Source organism: Biomphalaria glabrata, chromosome 16, assembly GCF_947242115.1.
Source record: "Biomphalaria glabrata chromosome 16, xgBioGlab47.1, whole genome shotgun sequence".
Lineage (NCBI taxonomy): Eukaryota > Metazoa > Mollusca > Gastropoda > Planorbidae > Biomphalaria > Biomphalaria glabrata.
Window position 1 is genome coordinate 8,824,037 of NC_074726.1, and position 22,098 is coordinate 8,846,134.

Here is a 22,098-nt window from a genome sequence, read left to right on the forward strand (position 1 = left end):
ACAAAAGGCACTTGCTTAGGCTCGATGGTCAGAGAATTTCACTTGGGGAGTTTTAATTTGTTCGTTTTTGTGAAGTAGGAAAAAAAAAGTAAATTATTTTTAAAAATCTTTTTTAAAAACAAAGCTTATCCAGGGAAAACAACCACAGAATCACTGTCGTTTATCTCAGTAATGCAGGGTTTAATGCACATTTTCTATATATATATAACAAAATTAATAGTAATAGATTAATTGATTGGTTAGTATTTTGATTAATACAAGTATTGCGATCGGCTATGTATAGTCACTTATTTCGTGTTTAATTTTGTCATGTTCTATTTTTACAAAATGTTTTGTTTTGTGGTGGAGAATATGGTGCCACTTTCAATTAGAATTCTAATATTGCTTTGATGGATGTATTTTGGGAATTAGGAGTGAGTCTAGTGTGAATGTAATTCTTTTTTTATAGTTATAATGTTTTGTTTGGTGTAATAAACAAATTGTAAGACAAATTTCCTTACGGACAATAAAGATTATAATTATTATTTACTTGTTAGATTTTCGCATCAAACACTAACGAACCAAAACTACGCCTGGTTGAACAATGTGGGCTAATTATCCCCCTTTGCTTTCCTGCTCAAAAAAGTTGCAAGATGGCGCTGGCAAGGCATCCATAATTAAAAATGTCACTTTTAAAAAGAACAGCAGTTAGATGTTTATAGTGACACGTATCGTTGTCACGTGACAGTTACATTTGAATAAATCATAAAGGGGAAAAAAAAAGCGGGATGGGTGAAGACTTTGTTTACGTGAAGGCCACCAATATATAAATAAATCGTGAGATATCCTGTGTAGTGAGTCTTAGAGCGAATGGATGGCATACTAAATTATAGAGCAGTGAGTGGAAAGAAAGAAAAAAAAGAGAGAGAGACCCAAGAGAGAGAAAGAGAGAGAGAGGGGGAAAAGAGAGAGAGAGAGAGAGAGAGAAAGAGGGAGACAAGGAAAGAGAGAGGAAGAGAGAAAGGAGGAAAGAAGGAGAGATGGAGAGAGAGAAAAAGAGGGATAGAAATAGATAGAGAAAGAGAGGGAGAGAAAGAAAGGGAGAGAGAGAGAGGATAGAGAGAGAGGGGAGACAGGGGGAGACAGGGAAAAAGAGAAGAGGAGAGAAAGGAGGAAAGAAAGAGGAGATGTGTGTGAGAGAGAGAGAGAGAGAGGGAGAGAGGGAGAGAAAGAATGAGAGAAAAAAGGGCGAGAGCGAGGATGAGACAGAGTGAAAGAGAAAGAAGGAAAGAGAGAGGGAGCTGGGGAGAGAGGGAGAAAAAATGAGAGAAAGAGATGAAAAGAGAGAGAGAGGAAGAGCTATAGTTGGATAGAGAAAAAGAAGAGTAAAAAGACACCACTTATGACATTACAACTGATGTCACTACTCCTGCTTGTTAGCTGTCATTTTAACTTTTAATGGCTATGTTGTAGTTTGAATGACAGCATCTCATTTGCATATTTGTTATTATTCATTACGAGGATTAGAGAAAGGAACCTGATCGCTTGTGTGTGCGCGTGACATGGTCTGTTATGTTTACACATCTGCACGGATGTAAATGGTCGAAGCAGCTTGAAAAAGTTTGTCTAATGTCTAAGGCCACACCGTCTCATTAAATTATCTATAGTCTACTACTTCCGTCCCGGAGTGACTAGGGAGGATCATGTCATAAAGATGAGACAAAAGCCTAGGCTTTAGTGATGACCAGAACGATGTCACCAACACAGAAGTTCCGCCCTCTCTAAGCAGCTGATGTGTCCAAAGGAACGGCAGATGTCGATGAATTTTAGGATTAGCGTCTTCGCAGGCTCTTTAAGGGTGTTGCACTGTGTGCTGCAAGCTGCCTAAGGGTCAAGGGCCCTGATTTTTCGCCGGCAGCCACTCCTGAATCCTTTTCTATGTGCCAGTTTAAAGAAAGATTATTCAATAATGATAAGAAAAATAATAATAAAAAATTATAGTAATAATAATATTATATCTTTATTAATTTGTAATGTATTACATTGTCCCACAATTGGGCATTGCAAATAAATAGTAAAACCAGTAACACTCTTACTCTTCACTTGTTTAAAAGGGGTATGCATAAATGTACATAAACCATAAGCGTAGCCAGGATTTTTTTCGGGGGGGGGGGGGGGGTTGGGGGGGGGAATTCGCCGCGGAAATTATATATATATATATGTGTGTGTGTTTAATCTTTATTACATTCTGACCCTTTCGCAGACGTTATGGTGCCCTAGAATAGATTCTTCCTGGAATTAGTGGAAAACTTGTAGACTCCCCGCCCTTGCTAGCAAGGGGGTCTGGGGGGGGGGGGGGAGCGCGGGGCGAAGCCCCGCCGCCGAGCACTATTTCTGGTATTGAAAGCCAACAAAATGCATATTATGAGGTATCTACAGTGCATTATCTTGCTATTAAAAAGTTTTATTTCAAAAACGTAATGTGCTATTCTTACTGACTTAGACCATCTCGCGCAGTTCGGCGCATTTTCCTGCAAGCTGTTTCCGCCACTTTTATTTTGCGTAATTCATTTTGTCGGAGAACATGTCCCGCAAAACCTCATGCGACGCTCTGTCACAACCTTACTAAGGATTCGACTCCCAGTTCGGCATATGATTTCTTTGATTTAGACCCGATCTCTATGACTGACTCCTAAAATCTGTCTTAGCCATCTTTGTTGAGACACATTTAGTGTTTTTCAATTTCGGCAGAAGACTATTCACACTTTATTAATGGAGCCCAAGCCACTGGTAGAAATTTGTAACCTTTCTTGATTACGCTCTTGGAATTACATGCCTGTATTTCGTTTTAGATTTTATATCGAAAAGAAAATGTTTTTTCAAAATCATCTGTTGAGGGGTTTTAATTCAAAACCCCATTTCGCTACGATCATAGAATTTGGTGACTGTAGTTTGCTTTAAAATAATATTGAAGAAAGAGGTTTTCAACTCTAAACGCTCTGTAGGGGAATTTTAAACTCAAAACCATCTGGAGGGGTTTTAAACTTTAAAGAAAAAGCCATCTGGAGGAGGGGGATTTAAACTCAAAACCCCCTTTGGCTACTCTCATAGCATTTTGAGTGCGTAATTTGCTTTTTTTTTAAATATTGAAGAGGTAGTTTTCAGCTTCAAACCCCGCTGGCAGGGGGGTTTTAAACTCAAAACCCCTTTGGCTACACTCATAGATTTTATAGTGTGTAATTTGCGTTTTTTTTTTATTGAATAGGTACTTTTTAGCTTCAAACTGGAGGGGGGGGGGGGGAGATTAAACTCAAAACCCCTTTGGCTACGCTCATAGAATTTTGAGTGTGTAACTTGCTTTTTTTATATTGAAGAGGGGGTTTATCGTAAATTTTGGAGGGGGTTTTAAAATCAAAATCTTCCTTAACTGTGCTGTTGGAATTTGGGGATTGTTGTTTGCATTTTTTTGTTTTATTTTATAGAAGAGGGGGATTTAACTGCAAAAGCCTCTGGTAGAGGGTTTAAAACTCAAAACCCCATGTAGAGGGTTTAAAACTCAAAACCCCCTGTAGAGGGTTTTTAACTCAAAACCCCCTCGGCTGTCCTGTGGTAAGTGATGATTTAGTATTAAAATCTCACCTAAAAAAAAACAAAATGAAAGCAAAAATCAGTCACTTAATGCCGTCCCCCCCCCCACCTGCGGGGAGGGGGGATTTCATTTCGGGGGGGGGGGGGGTTGAACCCCCAAAACCCCCTCTGGCTACGCCCATGACATAAACATTACTTTTATATTTATCTCATTATAATGCGATAAAAAAATAGAACAGAACAATAAATTAAACAACTAGAATTTCAGTGTAAACAAGTGATATAATGAACTCTGGTATGAAGAAATACTTCCCAGAAAAAAAAAAGCATTCCAATTCAATAGTCAAACAGACAGAGGGTGAAAATCTTATTTCATATTTTGTCCAAGTCACAAGTATTCCCCCCCCCCTTCCCACCCTCTACATCAGCCAGACTCGGATCTTTACAGACTTTCCAATAACTGGCTTCTATCTCGCCTTGTCCAGTAAATATCTGCTGAAGGCAAATCGCATTTTCAGACATTCACCCCTCCCCCTCCCCCACATCTTTGGTCGCTGGGGTTATTGCTAGTCTATTACTCACCCATTTATCCAGTAAATAAATCTCTTTGGTGTTGTGTCTCTTGAGTACAAGGGAAATAACAAAGGTCTCGGCAATGCTGTCTTCTCTAGACATATCTAGTACACTCTGATGTGTGCGGATTAATATGGCCTCGTCTATTGGAATTCGCTTGCATTTATATAAAACATAGCTATGTCGATTCGCAGGGGCCGGCCCTAACAATTGCGGGCCCTATGCGAAACGGATTGCGCGGGACCCAGTCTGGGTAGGGATAAAGATAATAAGTGAAAATTAAGAATTTAAATTAGAAAATAAATTTGTCTTCGCAGTACATTTTTGTTAAAATGAAAGCTGACAATGCCGTTTTTTTTTCTTTCTTTATCGAGCGTAGAATTTGCGTTTTCCATATTGAATGACAGCCCAAAGTGACAATTTTGTCTATATATATATAACGAGATTTTTATGAGTTTAAGGGATATTTTAATAATTTCAGGAGATTTTGAAAAGCTCCTGGAATATCAGAAGGGCCGCGGTTATAATGGTTTAATTTAATAATTTATACCAAGGATTAGCGCGGGGCCTACTGCGGCCGCATAGGTTACAGTGGCCTAAGGCCGGCCATAACGATTCGTATGTTTCTCTCCGCATATTGATATCTATTTTATATATGTATTTAACTATGCATCAGTGGTCTATGTTGTTATTATATTCATGTGTTTACTGATGAAGGTGTGATAGAAATAGTGTAGATCTTTTGAGAGGTGAACAGCGATTAGAATAATTAGATCAGGCCGCTTAGAGCTTATCATCATATGTCAATGTGTAATGGAAGATCTTTTGATAACGATGAAATGAATTATAACCATGTCCCTGATAATGTATTTTCAGGCGACCACCTTTCACTTTATGTTTATTTGTCAATCATTCTTTCTTAAATATATATGCACGTCATTTTCACCTTGTGTTATGGAGTGTGTGTGTGTGTGTTTGTTTCTATGGTGATGGTGGGAAGAGGTTAGCTGTGAATGATGCAACACAGATGGCATTGTCGTCATTAGGCATCAGTTAAGGGAGACGACTCTAGAACGTGAGATGGAAAGGTTGTGTTATTGTAGTGAGTTAGTTAGATTTTATTATTTATTTATTCTCGTTTTGACAAAGAAGATTTTGTTGACCTACAACACTCAGACCAAAGAAAAACAAGAACCTTTCGTCAATTTTGTAACTGAAGATGAGGTGACCTTGTTATTTAGAAGAGTAAACGTAACAAAAGCTTCTGGACCAGATAAAATTAATGGCAAGCAGGTCAAGCTATGTGCGGAACAAATCTCTTTTATCTTCTCTCACATCTTTAACCACTCGTTGCAAACGTGCGTAATTCCACACATCTGGAAAACTTCAGAGATTATACCAGTACCAAAGAAACCAAAAATAGCTTAAATGATTTCCGCCCAGTAGCACTAACGCCTATAGTTATGCTGGTTACATACTATTTACATTTATGATTTTTGGGATGAAAAATATGAAATGACTTGGGATAAAGTGACAAGGGTATGAAATGACTTGGGATAAAGTGACAAGGGTATGAAATGACTTGGGATGAAATGACCAGGAAATGAAATGACTTGGGATGAAATGACCAGGGGATGAAATGACTTGGGATGAAATGACCAGGGGATGAAATGACTTGGGATGAAATGACCAGGGAATGAAATGACTTGGGATGAAATGACCGGGGGATGAAGTGACTTGGGATGAAATGACCAGGGCATGAGTAGACATGGGATGGAATGACAACGGGATGAAGTGACTTGGGATGAAGTGACCGGGGATGAAGTGACCTGCAACCTACGTATGTATGTATGTATGTATGTATGTATGTATGTATGTATGTATGTATGTATGTATGTATGTTTATTTGTACCGGAATGTAGGCTTGTTTATGTGTATGTATGCATTTGTAATGTAATGTATACATCTGTTAGTGTATGTATATCTCGTTAATATATATTAACTGTTTTAAAGATTCCTGCTTGAGCTTGAAAGGAAAGAGAGAGAAAAAGAGAGAGAGAGAGCGAGATAGAGAGAGAGAGAGGGTGAGAGAGATAAATGGAAAGTGAGGAGATAAAGAGAGAGAGAGAGAGAGAGAAGGAGAGAGGGTTGATCTAAAGAGTAAAAAAAAGATACAAAAAAGAGAAAGAGATAGAGAGGAAGAGAGAGAGAGGGAAATGGTTTAACAAAGACGCATCTAGAAATGATGAGAAACGGACAAGAGTTTAATGCACACAGAAAGGGAACTTGGCCAGAGCGTTGATAAAAACTACTCAGTAATTAAATTACATGTGACGAATGAAAGAAGATCTCTCTCGCTAACAGCATATCTAAGAACCACACATTTGCCCACACCCACACACCCACACACATACACACATACATGTGAACAGATATATCAGCACCAGGAATATGAATCTATATTTACCGACTGATCTGATGGGGGTAAATATTAAGATGAACTCTGGGAATGATAGCTACTACTCTCTCCCTTTGCGTCATCCCTTTAAAAAAAACAACACCTAGACATAACCCAAGCTATCAGTCAGACATGATGAATGAGAGGTCACATCCGGCCAAGTGGTTCAACTGACCGTCCATCCATAAGACACCCATGATGAGTTCTAGCCCCTAACACCAGATTTGGTTTAGGCCCCCTTACCCCCCCCCGGCCGCCCCCCTCGGGTCTAACAACAAGACACATTTGTTTTTCTTTTCGCTTTTCTGTGTTTCGACCATTCGGTTTAGAGGCTAATGTTTCGCTTCCTATTACGTCATTTCGTGATACATCGATGGAATATTATCGAAGATAACTTGATTGTAAACAAAGAGATCAATCAAAGTAGAATTTACTCCATCACATTTCAATTGAAAGCCATGATTGAAACAGTATAACAGATTTTTCTGTACGATTTTTTTTTATTACAAAGTGCAAGTCATTTGTCCGATTTGTTCAAGTTTACTTACTTGCTAGTTTTTTAGTTGATGGTCGGCTTTCAGTAGTCTCGTCTGAGTCACGAGATGAACATGTCAATGGATGCCAATCACAACGGAAATTATTTTATTACAAGTTTTCTCGACACTACCAAACGTTGGTAGTGAAGCTAAAAATAGGGCATAAAAGAGATTTAACTCTTTCTCTCCGTAATTATTGACCACATTCTGGTGGAATCAACGCTGGTATCGTCAGTTAGGAGAGAAGGAGTTTAATATAAGCTTAAACTTGGCCCTAAGGAGCATCCAGATGTTTCTAGTAGTATTTTTAGATCGAGGAGAAAAAAAAGGGGGGCAAAATAGAAAAACTTGGGCTCAGCAATTCATTGCGTTTTATAAATACTTTCATCGTGCTTGTATTATTTCTATAACCGTATATAGGCTAGTGCATCTCTAAAAACCTACCTGCTGTAATCTATGCTTTCATTTATTCTACGATTCCAGTTCAATTATTAATTTATATTTCTTTAGCGAAGGTGTTCTGACTTGTCACGATTCCACGGAGCCCCGGCCGCGCGTGCATGTCGTGTCACGAGGCTTACGTCTGGCATTACGTCTTTTGTAATAATCACGTGACCCCAGTTCGCGCTTCTATTGGATAACTTGTTCAATTCCATGCTTGGCTTGGAAACTTTCGTTGTTATAGCAATGGGCTCTAGTACATTATACATGTAACATAGGATTATTTAAAAATCGTTTCTAGATCTATCAAATTGTATTAGTACAAGTTCTTATTAATAATGTGCAGTGATGCTTGTTATCACAAAGTACTTTAAAATTAAATATTGTTACTACTTCTAACTAACTGCAATTCTATCTACTTTTCGCTATCCCTCGTCAATAAATCACAAATGCGCAGATCATATCATATCATAAAGTCTATTGGCATGTTTCAGGGTCACTTGTCTCTGCCCACTCGGCATTGACCACACCTGTGAAAGTTAGTCACACGTATGTGAGCATGCATTAACACACACACACACACACATAAAACCGCGCGCACTTGCAGACAAAGACTTATGGGAAGGCGCCTCTACAATATCTGAGTGTCCTTATGATTCATACCGCACGTACGCAGAACCACTTCATGGGTACGTACATCCCACCCACAATAATAAACACCGACTCGGAAACATTTGATACATCGATGGCACTGAAATATTGATGGATTCTAACTGAAAATCAGTTCGCGGTGACACGTGAGAAAACCTTGGTGTCATGGACTAGATCTATATAAAAGTTCACTTGTTCACAGGCAGTGATTAGTCTGTGTGGTTTATTTTACTGATAGGATTTACTTTGCTAGAATAACCCAGAAACATTTGTTCAGTTCTGTTAAGGTGAATTGGTTTTATCTATCTATCTATCTAATATATATATATATATATATATATATACATATATAACATACAGGGCCAATATACTTGTAATCTATCTGCTTCCTTTCTAAATCTGTTTGGTTGTAAGCTAAGTGTGTTGTCGTTAGTTAAATAGTAATTGGTAAGTGTCTTTAACTTTAAACAAACAAAATTTAAATAATACTTTAAAAAAAAAAAAAAAAAAAAGCTTATTTAAGGGAAAGAACTTCACATTTGCAGTCATATTATTTAATTCTGTAATATTATTTCCCCTTTTCTCTATCGATAAATTAATTTATTACTTCTTATTAACTATTTAATTGGTTAATTTTTTAAAAAATTGTTTGTTGTCTTGTTAGTGACAATAAGGAATTGTGCAAGGTTTTAACTTAATCCGAGAATAGGAAGTGGGAGAAATGACGTTAAACAAATGTGTACCAGACAGACAGGTTAACAGGCGGAGTGAGTTGAGAAAAGCTTTGTAAAAATATTAAAAGCTTCGCCGTAGTTCTCAACCGTTATTAAGAACTATATGCATTGCTTTACAACAATCCTGAAAAATTAGGCTTACATTTAAAAGTTGTAATTAACTTTGAGCTTCAGGTCATTCCACTAATTAAAATAGTAAACATCTGATGTGCCTAGAGATGCTTTCATTCTTTTATGGTCAAAGTCCATGACTGTTTCCTTTAACTCTTTCTCTCCGTAATTATTTTTCACATTCTAGTGTAATCAACGTTGGTTTCGTCAGTTAGGAGAGAAAGAGTTAAGTGTATATTTCTATTGTCAGGTTGAACTAAGAGAATCAGGGTAAATAGTTGACCTCAACACGTTTTTACATTGTGCTGTGGTAGTATCTTTTGAAATAGAACTTTTTAACTTTAAACTTAACTTTTATGTATGAATTAATGCCTTGGCATGGAGGAATATAACTTTCGTATATAAAATGTAATTTCTGGTTGTAGAAAATTTCTTTGAACTCTGAATATCTAGAAAATATAACAAGTAGAATATAAATATCAATTTAACATCTCAAATATAACTTGAACATCTAAAGTAGACCTATAACATCTAAAATATAACTTTTGCATCTAAAATATAACATAAAGATAATAGATATACAATAAAAAAAGACAAACATATCAGATATCAAATAAACATTTAAGATATCATATAACTAAAACGATTTAGTTTATTTAATTTAGTTTATTCTTTTTTTTTATCCAAAGAAACAAACCTGATGGTAGATTTTCTCTTTTATATTTCAATCCATTGATTATTTTAGGCTTGTGTTTCTTTTGTATTGTTTATGTTTTTAATTGTTTTTTTGGCAGGATAATTTTAACTTAAAGAATAAGAGAGACAATTGTAACATAGAAACTTCAGAAAAATGTGTAGATCATCTTTGACCTTCCAAGTTGGTGTTGTCCTGATTGCTATTTGTCTATTGGATGTTGTTGTTTCAGAGGACAGACGTATCAACAGGTGAGTAACATAAACACTTTTTATTTAGCTTTAGTATTATGTGAGATGATTTGGTATTTAATAATATGAAGGTAAACATAAAAAAATAATTGTGATATCAAGTGAACTTGTTTGTCTAGTGTATGTCTCTATGATTTAGTGTGTGTGTCTGTGTGTTTTAGTGTGTGTTTGTGTGTTTTAGTGTGTGTCTGTGTGTTTTAGTTTGTGCTAGTGTGAGTGTCCGTGTGTTTTAGTGTGTGTCTGCGTGTTTTTGTGTGTGTCTGTGTGTTAGTGTGTGTGTCTGCGTGTTGTAGTATGTGTCTGTGTATTAGTGTGTCTGTGCGTCTGTGTTTAGTGTGTGTGTCTGTGTGTTTTAGTGTGTGTCTAAGTGTTAATGTAAGACTGTCTGTTTTACTGTGTGTCTGTGTGTTAGTATGTGTGTCTGTGTGTTATTACGTAAGTCTGTGTCTGTGTGTTAGTATGTGTGTCTGTGTATTAATATGTAAGTCCGTGTTTTAGTGTGTGTCTGTGTGTTTTGTGTGTGTGTCTCTGTGTTAGTGTGTGTGTGTGTCTGTGTGTTAGTGTGTGTGTGTGTCTCTGTGTTAGTGTGTATCTGTGTTAGTGTGTGTGTGTGTCTGTGTTAATGTGTGTGTGTCTTTTGTTTATCTGTGTTAGTGTGTGTCTGTGTTAGTGTGTGTCTGTGTGTTTTAGTGTGTGTCTGTGTGTGTCAGTGTGTGCGTGTATGTGTTAGTGTATATATATATATATAAATAATATACATGCCCGAACTGTGGCAAACTCTGCGCTCTAGAACTGGCTTGATAAGTCACGCTAGATAATTTGTGCTCTATTTCAATGTGTGTATATTGTCTTTCTCCATTCCTCCCTGTCTTTTTCCTTAGTTAGAATCTCTTTTAATGGCATTAACTGTCTACTTACACTGTGTATAAGCGAGATTCAGCATTCATTCGTATTTCCCCACTTTCTGCCAACTCTATCACTATACAGAATGTAATTTGTGTATGTTATACCCTTTTCCCCTTCCTTCCGTTACTTGGCAATTTTTAGTGCCGCTATAACTCTATGGGCCACTAGACCGCCCATTAAGACACTTGCTAATATTGCAATAATTTAGTAGATACGGGTATATGAGACAAAAAAACTTTTAACAAATAGCTTTTGTAAGAGGAAAAAAAAAAGGCTTGATTTATTTCTAATAATGAAATCCGATATTTCCACGCTTCATTAAGCATCGATGCTAATAGAAAATTATGAGAGGGATGAATGGATTATTAGTTCTTCCCTCAGGATGAATGTTTAATGATCTTTATGCTAATTTTTTGGACGTTTTTTAACCTTTGAGTTGATCATACACGGGGAGGGTGAGATGTGTTCAATATTTATTAACATTTTTTTTCTCTCTAATTCTTTTATTTTTTCTCTCCCTTGTTTGCATTCTCATAGACAGAAAAGAGGTTTCCGGATGAACTCGGCGTCCCGCGTTGCCCATGGTTACGGCAAAAGAGGTTATCAGCTGCCATCTTCTTCCTCTTCCGGTGAAAGTCAAGACCAGTTAGAAAGTTATACGGGGCTATTGGAAGAGTTATCTGATGGGTAAGTTATTTGATAGAGAGTTTGGCGGACTATGACCATCCCTTGTTGTGAACAGGGCAGTCTGTAAGGGACATTGAGATTAAAATCATTTTACTTATTTTGAATCGATAGGCGGAGTTTGAGAATCCTTGCTGTGAACAGGGCATTAAATACGAGACATAGAGCCTATATTCACGGAATCTTCTATTTTATTTATCTTTCACTTAAAAAAATAGCTATTAGTTTTTTATGTCTAGTTATAAGTCTTTTGTTACAACTAATCCAAATGTGTTAGGGGCCTTCGCAATGTGTCTTGTGCTGATTGGTCTAAACGTAGGTTAAATTCAAATGACCAAATTAAATAACAGGCGAAAGGCCGAAAAGAGTAGAAAATACTCGACAATGACGAACGATGTCGAATAAAACGTTTAATACGTAATGAAGGGAACAGTCGAATGTCGCTAAAATATCTACTCCATAAAACTAAAGCCGGCCTCTCTCTAAAACAGCCAAGAGTATTATGTGTTTACTTTCATAACACAAGCCTCGTCTTGTTTTTAATAGTCGTCTCATTGTCTCTCTCTCTCTCTCTCTCTCTCTCTCTCTCTGTCTGTCTGTCTCTATAGTCCTTGAGCTTTAGATACTTAGAAAAGTCAAATAGTAAATGTTTTGGGTGTATTTGTTACATATTGGCATATCGTTAATGGTAAGCATTTCGGTGTATCCGGTGACAGAATAAAGTGTTAATTACCTATGTTTTTTGTTTTATATGACTACATTTTTGCACATTTGGGCAAAGTACAATCAAATTTGTCTAAGCCCTTACTTACCTTTGTAGCTTTCATTTTGTTGGCAATATTTAAATTCCATTTAACGTCCTTGACATTGTCTAGATTATCGTGAAAATCGCCAAGAGAAATAACCATTATTGTTTATCAACTGTGCGTGCTGATGTATATTGAGGATATATTAAATATGTTGAATTGTTTACTTCAGACAGTAATGTTGAAAACAAACAAGAAATTAATTTGTGGATACAATTTTAGCATAAAATATTTAGAACCGCTGCGCTCAATTCATTACTAGAAACATTTCGCCTGTTTACTTTAGACTGATGTATATGTATTTAAAAGCATCTTCTCTGTCGCCTCCATTGAATGGCGGTCTCCTTTTATGCCTTAAAATATACTCGACAAATTGATTCCTCGCTGTACATGGTAATAGCGAATTAATGTATGGATTGCGTACCCTTGGCTAATAATGGCGCGTTATTCCCCCTTTTTGTTTCAGCTACTTCCTGTCCCATTGGCTGCACTAAAATTAGCACGGTTAGCTTAATAGAAGCAGAAGGTACTCGGCGGTGCAACAAATTAGCCGTGAACCGAGTCCGCCTTAGGACAAGAAACTATATTTCCCGTCTCTTTATAAATTCAAGTGTTTTTGAGGCTGAGCCGCTCTCGATCAAGTGTGGCTGATGATATTTTTAAGATTATTTTTTCGCATTTGGGAGAGAACTTCTAGATCAGTCTTACGACTCTGGCAGTGTCTAAAGGTTTTAGTTTTTCTTTAGCCTTCTCTCTTTTTATTTAGGACAGTGGAGTCCAAAACCTTTCAGTGTGGGGGCGGCTATATGCATTTCTGAAACATTTTGTCATCAAGGTAAAACAAAAAGTACGTCTACTCCTCTGAACCAAGCCGATGCGACTTCATTGTGTAGTTAGCAGTAGGTTCAATAAGCCGAATAGATTCACATCGGGTTGTAGGTTGGACAACAATGAAAATAGTCTTATTTTATTTCTGGATGTCACTTTGAGGTTGTTTCCCTTTCCAGATCATCCGAACGTCAATAGTTATATAGATGTTATTTTCTTATTTTCACTGTTATGGGCAACTTACACTTCACTGAGATGAGTTACAGTAGTCAGTTACTTACTAGTTGGACCTTTTACAATACTTGTAACTACTAACTCCGTCTGGTAAAAAGTTGAAACTTTGTGCAACTATTTATTGTCTTAGGCCGTAGGCAATACATAGATTAATAGAGAGTAATAACCAATTCGACAATTAATTACTATTTATAAATTAATTTGTTTGATAGCGGCAAGGAGAATTAATCATTTAGTCTTCACAGATATGGCTAAATATGCAGGGTTTCGTCCCCTTCTATAATTAAACACGTTACTTCTCATACACCCATTCCCGAATTAAGCTGATACTGTAAACAATTTTTTTTTCTTTGTATTCCACAAAACATTAAAATTTAACTAATTAATCAATTTATTATTGGTAATTAATTTTTTTATTTGATATGGAAACAGAAAAATAACATCTACATTATTGAGAGATAGGGTTATTAGTCTGAGGTGATGTCGATGGAACTTGGATTTAATGGCTAAACTATATAAAATTTAGCTCTTGTGGTATGAAGGGAGAGTAACCCTTGAGGGATTACGGGCACGACATGGCCTAAATTGTGCCGATGTGCTAAAAACTTAAAACTCCAATGCACATTAAGCAGACTTGACTTAGGTGTACTGGAATACAAGAGTTTGGTATGGAATAAGATGGTGTTGTACAGAGATTAAAAGTATATTCAATAACTGTTTCTGTAGCATTTTACGTCTCGAGAGATAATCTTTTCCCTTTGCAACTTCTTGTGTCTAAAGAGGCCAAATCTTGATACACAGCTGCGGTCACAGGTTGGGCATATATAATCACCAGGCGCCGTTGCATTTTCCCCCTTCTTTCAGCTTCTGTTGTGTATGGCATCTGCAATCCGTGACCCTTTCTTTATGCTCGCTCTCTATGTGGATCTATCCAGTGCCACATTATCTTCATCTTCTAGTGTCGAGTTTAAAGAGCTTCATGTCGCGTTTACTGTAAGTCGGAACCAAGTCGCTCTGACTTCATGATTTCGTCAGTAATACTAGGCAAATGTGAAATATGATATCTGATTATAAGTGGCTTTAGTAGGGCTGCCTGGTCGTGTGGTAAGCGCGCTGGACTGTCGTTCGGACTTGTCAATGGTGCCGGGTCCATACTCTGCCCGCTGCCATCCCCCCGTCGTCCTGCGGGAGGTTTGAACTAGGAAGTAAATTATCTCTAACTCTAAAGGGACATTTAAATTGTATATGTTTTACACAATGTTGAGGATATTGTTTGATTATTCATTGCAGTAACTATCTGAAATTGTGAAAGTCTTGAACTGTATTACAACTCAAAATAGAAACCAAATGCAGGTGGAATATTGCTGAAGTAATAAATACATTCTTATATAAAAAGATATTTAGTATGAAAAAATTACTCGCATAGTTATTGCATAATTATTTTCTAAAATAAAAGGGTTCTCTTTCAGGACCAAATATAGTAATGGCAACTAATTAAAAAAAAAAATTAGAAACATTATTTTCAATATTTTATGTAGTTAGTTTTTTGTATCTCAGTATGACGGACGGACAGATAGACAGACCACACAAAACTAATTGCAGTTTGTCTACAACAGACGGTTGCTAAAATAAGGACACAGAAAATGTCGATGTATTTTGAGACATCATGTCATCAACAGAGAAATTATTTAGTCCCGAAAATCGTTACAAATAATCTTTACTGGCCGAGACGATCGATTAATTCATCAATATGTTTTACACATGATCGATGTGTTATTGAACACGAGTTTATGTTTAGACCAATCATGATCTATTTTTAGTTTCTGTATAGATTTAGCAGCTGGATGAAATTAGTGACAGCTAATTTTGCATTTATTAAAAATAACTCGACTCCCAGTAAGCTTTACTCTGGAAATGTTAAGATATTATTTTTGCAAATCTAAAAGAGAACTTTACCTTTACTAAAATTCTAAAAAGAGAAGTTTACTTTTACAAAAATTCTAAAAAGAGAAGTTTACTTTTACTAAAAATCTAAAAAGAGAAGTTTATTTTTACTAAAATTCTAAAAAGAGAAGTTTATTTTTACTAAAATTCTAAAAAGAGAAAATTACTTTTACTAAAATTCTAAAAAGAGAAGTTTACTTTTACTAAAATTCTAAAAAGAGAAGTTAACTTTTACTGAAATTCTAAAAAAGAGAAGTTTACTTTTTTTATAAAATTCTATCAAGATATGTCTACTTTTACTAAAAATCGAAAAAGAGAAGTTTTATTTAAATAAAAATATAAAATGACGAGTTTACTTTTATAAAAAATTCTGAAAAGATAAGTTTACTTTTGCGTCATAAGTTATACTTAGAACTGATTGAAAAGTTCGAAACTGACATGTGAAAATAAAATATAATATGTTTGTATTTTGTATTTCACAGTCCTCTCATGACAGTCAACGAGTTTACTCAGTTGATGACAGGGCATCCAAACTTAGCGCGCGCCTTAGTCAAGAAATTTGTGGATATAAATGGTAAGTATATAGTGTACAACTTTTATGGTGCAATCTCTTTTTGTGGACCGTTGTGGGGAATTGGGTTTTTTTTATTATTTTTTTGAAAGGAAACCTCAGAATTTGCGCTATTCAATTTTAGCTTTATCATCATAGGAATCCTTGGGCCTTAGGCCTCTTTTCTTTGCCTCTTTTTGGGGCTCTATGTGCCTCTTTTATGGGCCATCTTGCCTCTTTTGTGGGCTTTTTTTTTTTCTTTTTTTTAATTTGTAAGTTCTCATAATTCACAAGTATTAAATCATAAACAATTGAAAAGTGATTAACCTGAAAATATAATAATAGAAATAGAAATATTATTTAATATCAAAGACATACTACCTAACCATCCTAACCATTGAACCCACTAAAGACAGAAAAATGATACAAGTATCCTCTACTCCAGAACAATCAACACAATATCAGATATCCCTGACCCCCAACACCCCATTTCTGGAAAACTACCTGAGCATTGTACAGGTATATGAAAGTCAAACTAGATAATTCTCTACCCTAAAATCCATTATTTTTCTAAATGTCAATTCTAAGTGATTAGGATCAAACACCTTATTATTATGTAGACATTTAAGCCAGCTAGCCCAAACAAGATTCCTGTATTCGGAAACAATAATCAAGTTAAAGTTACGCATCATTTTATTTTTTAGTTTTGGCAGCGTGTTTAAAACAATAGACAAGTTAACATTCACATAGTTGCCACAGTTAGCTTCTAATAAGTCCCTTACAGTACTTTTAACTTTAAGGAATAATGGACATTCCAAATACATATGTTTCTCATTATCAGCATTTTCAAGATGGCATAATATACATTCACGGTCATTTGCCCGTTTTCTAACCGTAGGGGTCATCCCAAAGATAAGTCTATAACTAATCTCTCTAGCTTTAGGTGGGATATGTTTGCTGTGTAGGTTTATGAATGTGTCCTTGAATTCTGTCACCCCAAGAACTCTCCCCCACTTAATCATATTCACTAGGCTTTCATTTAACAGCTTTTTAAGTGTTGTGTATGATTCTTTGGTTTTGTTGTGTATTAAATGTTCATTACCAGGTAAAATTCTTGAAATAGATCTGTAAAATGGATGAGTGACTGTACCAAAATAGTGAGGAGTATCATTGTGTATTGGAAGAAGACTACTTAATCTTAAACCATAATAGTAAATTGTCAAGGGAAAGTTTGTTGGGTTCCTAACAACTTGACCTACACATTTTAGCCTTAGCGAATGTATTTTTGTTTTAACATCTTGCAAGTTTATCCCCCATCCTCTTTGTTTTGAATGAGTGTAGTGTGCTTAATGCTCCTAATAGTGTTTTTAAATATAAAGCTTCTAATTAACTTGTTCAGCTTGTTTATGAATTAAGGAGGTGACTCTGTAATGTTAGCTAAATAGACAATCTTTAGAATGACCAAACTATTTATCAATACAGCTCTGCCAAATATTGTAGAACCTGTGTGCTGATAAAGTTTAATCAAGTTTGAGGCTTTGACAAAAATTTTCTCCCACTGGTCTTTACAATAGAACAAAGGATTACAGGTATAGACAATACCACAATTCTTGATTTTATCTACAATTTTGAAAGCGCAATTCTCTTTGAATTTCCATTTCCCTAGTCCCATTACTGAGGATTTATTTATAATTATTTTTGATCCACTAGATTCTCCGAAAAGTGTAAATTTCTTTAGTATATTCTCAATATCTTGCTCTGAAGATTGAAAAAAGGTTGTATCATCCGCATAGGCTTTGGCTTTGATGGTATCTCTGTTTTTTTTTTTTTTTTTTTTTTTTTTTTTTTAATGAATTAGATAGAACTAGAACATCAAAAAATAATTTAGTTTCAATAATCTTTAATTTTTACATATATAATTTCATAAAAGGTTTTTAAATTTTGCATATTTTTAGCTATATTACCAAGCAAAGATCTACATAGATAGCAAACCTAAAGTCACACTGATTCTAATAAATCTGGTTCTCAGTGTGAATTAACTTAACCCCATCAGCTCCAGTACATCTTTATTTGTCGATGTCTTTTGAATCTATTACTAAACAACCTTCATCAATATAATGAATATATAATATGATACTATACGTTGGAGCCCACATGTAGACACATATTGCCATATCGATGCGCATAGATTCCAAGGCAGCTGGTAAATTAAACTGTTTGACTAATACAGAAATAAAAAACCCGCTCAAGACGAATAGGAAATAAATAAAAGTATTAACGTACACTTAATAACATAATTATATTCGGTAAACCTCTAGAATGATGGCTATGAATAATTATTGATTACATTGTTAAGCTTCAATTAGAGTGGCGATTGAAAATTTCAACAACTATATATTGTTACGACTTTGGAGTAGGCTAAAGATAGTTAACTCACCGATTGTCAGGTCGCCGATATTCTTCTCGTTGCAGAAGCACAATCTACTACGAACAGTCAATAATCCGAATAATCGAAACAATTGCACAGTCCTCCTAATCAAAATGTACATACAACTATTCACAAAACCGATTTAAGAAAAGAAACAATCCTCCGTTGAGAAATCCACGATCATCACTCTAGTTCCTTTTTCCTCAACACACTCGCTCAGGTCCGTTTCGCCTCCAAAACATAAACAACAATTCAAAAAGATCTCACGTGGGGAAAAATGGTCAGTCGGGGGGGGGGGACAAGTTTACAACACTGCCCCCTCCCTAGGTCTGTGCGTCCCGAACAGACTCTCCATCATCTCCACAATAACGGTTCAACCGATCTAGGTGCACTACTTTGCATTTGGTTCGAGGGCCCTTCTGGATCCGGTACACAACGTCGTTGATCCTTTTCACAATCCGATATGGGCCTTCCCAGTCTTTCTGTAATTTCGGCGATCTTCCCTTCTTTCTCTTGGGGTTGTATAGCCAGACAAGATCATGTTCTTCAAACCCCGCAGAGTTGGCCCTTCTGTCGTATCTGGTCTTCATAAGGTCGCTACTGTCTTTTATCCTACTCCTTGCAACTGCATGGACCTCTTCTAGTCTCCTTCGAAGTCCTGTTACATATTCGCTTGCCGTTGTTGGTTGGTCTCCTGGCTGTCCAAATAAGAGGTCTGCTGGCATCCTATGTTCTCGACCAAACAATAATTTGGCTGGTGTGTAACCTGTAGTTGCATGAACTGCTCCTCTATAAGACAGAAGGAATAGAGGAATGTAGTCATCCCAATCATTTTGCTGTTCTGCTGACATTTTAGCCAGATGCTGTACCAGCGTACGATTGAAGCGTTCTACCATCCCATCTGATTGAGGGCGTAGTGGTGTGGTTCGCGTCTTCTCGATATTCAGGATTTTACAAATCTCCTGAAACAGATTAGATTCAAAGTTGCGTCCTTGATCTGAATGTAATTCCATTGGGACACCAAAACGACTAATCCAATGTCCTACCAAATTATCGACTATTGTTGTGGTTTCCTGGTTGGGCATCGCGAAAGCTTCTGGCCATTTACTAAAATAGTCCATTATCACGAGAATGTATTTGTTCCCTTTGTTAGTCTCAGGAAAAGGTCCAGCTACGTCCAGTGCGATTCTCTCGAATGGGACACCTACGTTGTACTGTTGCAAGGGTCCTCTAGTTCGACGTTGCGGGCCTTTAGTTGCCGCACACCGGTCACATTTCCTGCACCAATCTTCTACGTCTTCCTTGTAACGACACCAATAAAACCTTTGCCTGACTTTTTCTAACGTTTTGTTAACGCCTAAGTGACCACCTGTGGAGCCGTTGTGCATTTCATGTAGCACTTCTGGGATTCTAATCTTTGGTAAAACTAGTTGTACTCGTGTCGAGGTCCCATCGGTGGATTCCCAAATCCGTTTTAGGACGTCGTTGTCTATCACCAGAGAGTCCCATTGCGCCCAGTAAGCCTTGGTAATCTCTCCCGTACTAGAAATTTGATGCCAATCAGGGCGTTGTCCAACTTCCTTCCATTGCAAAATTGGGGCAATATCTTTGTCATCCTTTTGTTCTCTGCTTATCGTCTCCTCAAACCAAGACGCTGATGCACTTAGCTCCAACCGCCTACAATCCAGGGCACTTGTTTTCCCTTCTACTTTTGTGCAATGCTTGCACTCCTGCTTACAAGGTCGTCGTGATAAAGCGTCAGCATTCGAATGGGCTTGTCCCTTCCTGTGTTGTGTTTCGAAATCATAAGTCTGTAACCTTTCTAACCATCTAGCTACTTGTCCTTCCGGATTCTTGAAGGAAAGTAGCCATTGGAGGGCCGCATGGTCTGTTCTCAACTTAAATCTTTGTCCATACAGATACTTGTGAAAATGTTTAATGGAGTCCACTACAGCTAGCAGCTCACGTCTAGTCACACAATAATTTCGTTCAGCTTTTGACAAACTTCTGCTAAAGTAGGCTACCACTCTCTCGCTACCGTCCACTTCCTGTGATAAAACAGCACCGATCCCTGTATTGCTAGCATCCGTGTCAAGTTGAAACACATTACCTGGTAGGGGATAAGACAACATGGGCGATGAGATGAGAGCCTCTTTCAATTTCTCAAAAGCTTCTTGACAATCTGGCGTCCATTGAAATTGCGTCTTTCTCTCAGTCAATTGGTGAAGGGCTCTAGCGATAGTGGAAAAACTGGGTACAAAGCGTCTGTAGTAGCTGCAAAGACCCAAGAAGCTTCTGAGCTCATGAAGATTAGTAGGTGTAGGCCAGTGCTTGACGACTTCCGTTTTTTCTGGGTCTGTGCTTACCCCGTCTTTGGATACAATATGGCCCAGATATTTAACTTCCCTCTGAAAGAATGAGCACTTCTTCGGATTTAGTTTCATTCCCGCACTTCGAATACGCTGCATCACTTCCCTCAAGTTATGTATGTGTTCATCAAATGTCTTTCCGAAGACTATAATGTCATCTAGGTAGACCAGGCAAGCATTCCAATTTAAGCCCCGCAAAACTTGTTCCATCAGTCTCTCAAAAGTTGCCGGTGCATTGCAGAGCCCGAAAGGCATAACCGTAAACTGCCATAGTCCGTTTCCCGTGGAGAAAGCTGTTTTCTGTTTGTCATCAGGATGTAAACCTACTTGCCAGTAGCCGCTTTTGAGATCTAGGGTTGAAAATATATGAGCTCCAGAAAGAGTGTCTAATGTGTCATCGATACGCGGCAGTGGATAGCTGTCTTTTTGTGTGACGTTATTTAAAGCCCTGTAGTCAACGCAAAAACGCAGAGAGCCATCTTTTTTCTGAACCAGAACAACAGGCGAGCACCATGGGCTGTTAGACGGCTCTATAATTCCTTGTTCCTTCATTTGTTCCAACATGTGAGCGGCCTCTTGTTGCTTTGCTAATGGTAGTCGCCGTGGTGTTTGCCGGATTGGTCTAGTGTTACCTGTATCTATCCTATGGGTTACCATATTAGTCCGGCCACCTTTATTTTCACTGTCTTGCATGATGTCTTTAAACTCTAGCAACAGTTGTTTAGCTTTATTGTACTCTTCCTCTGACAGATTCTCGCCCACATCTCCAAGCATTAGATCAACTCGAGAGTCACATAACGATGCACTAGCTACAGGGGCCACCGCACCACACGTTGCAATAAGCTCCACTGGGCAACAGGTGGCGATAACATTATTCTTTTGTAGGTTGCAAGCTTGAGTGTCAACGTTCATAACGCGAACAGGTACTCTCCTGTCTTCTCTGTTAACAACCAATATTCTCCCAACAGGCAACCTTCTGTATGCTTCCTTTGACTGCTCTATGAGGCTTGTGATAGACATGGGATCGTTGCCTTCTATTGTTCCCCATATGATGGCTTCAGACTGTGGGGGTATGATGGTGTCTTCTGTTACTAAGACCCTCTTAATCTGTTCTTCTTCCATGTTGTCCCCCAGCAAGGGAATTTCTAGATTCCCATATTGTACTGTGCCACCCCCAATGTTCAACGTGAATCCAAATAATTGCATAAAGTCTAGTCCCAGAATACACTCATCCATTATATGGGCGACCAAGAATTCGTGACTAAAACGTTGGTTAGCTATCTCAAAATTTACAAAGGTTTGTCCTAAAATCGGCAACAGTTCACCACTAGCT

General features: G+C 37.2%; 1 protein-coding gene across 2 annotated transcripts in view; it reads left to right on the forward strand.

Moving 5' to 3' along the window:
* Positions 1–22,098, forward strand: part of LOC106079447 (allatotropins-like) — a 145,953-nt gene that overhangs the window by 118,161 nt on the left and 5,694 nt on the right. The window contains exons 1-4 of one of the 2 annotated variants that reach the window (XM_056013881.1): positions 8,368–8,513; positions 9,866–10,016; positions 11,460–11,609; positions 15,901–15,992. In XM_056013881.1, coding sequence (XP_055869856.1) covers positions 9,922–10,016; positions 11,460–11,609; positions 15,901–15,992 — 337 coding nt within the window. In that variant the 5' untranslated portion in view covers positions 8,368–8,513; positions 9,866–9,921. Of the gene's footprint in view, positions 1–8,367; positions 8,514–9,865; positions 10,017–11,459; positions 11,610–15,900; positions 15,993–22,098 lie in introns of those variants that run through there. The other variant, XM_056013880.1, reaches the window with a different exon arrangement.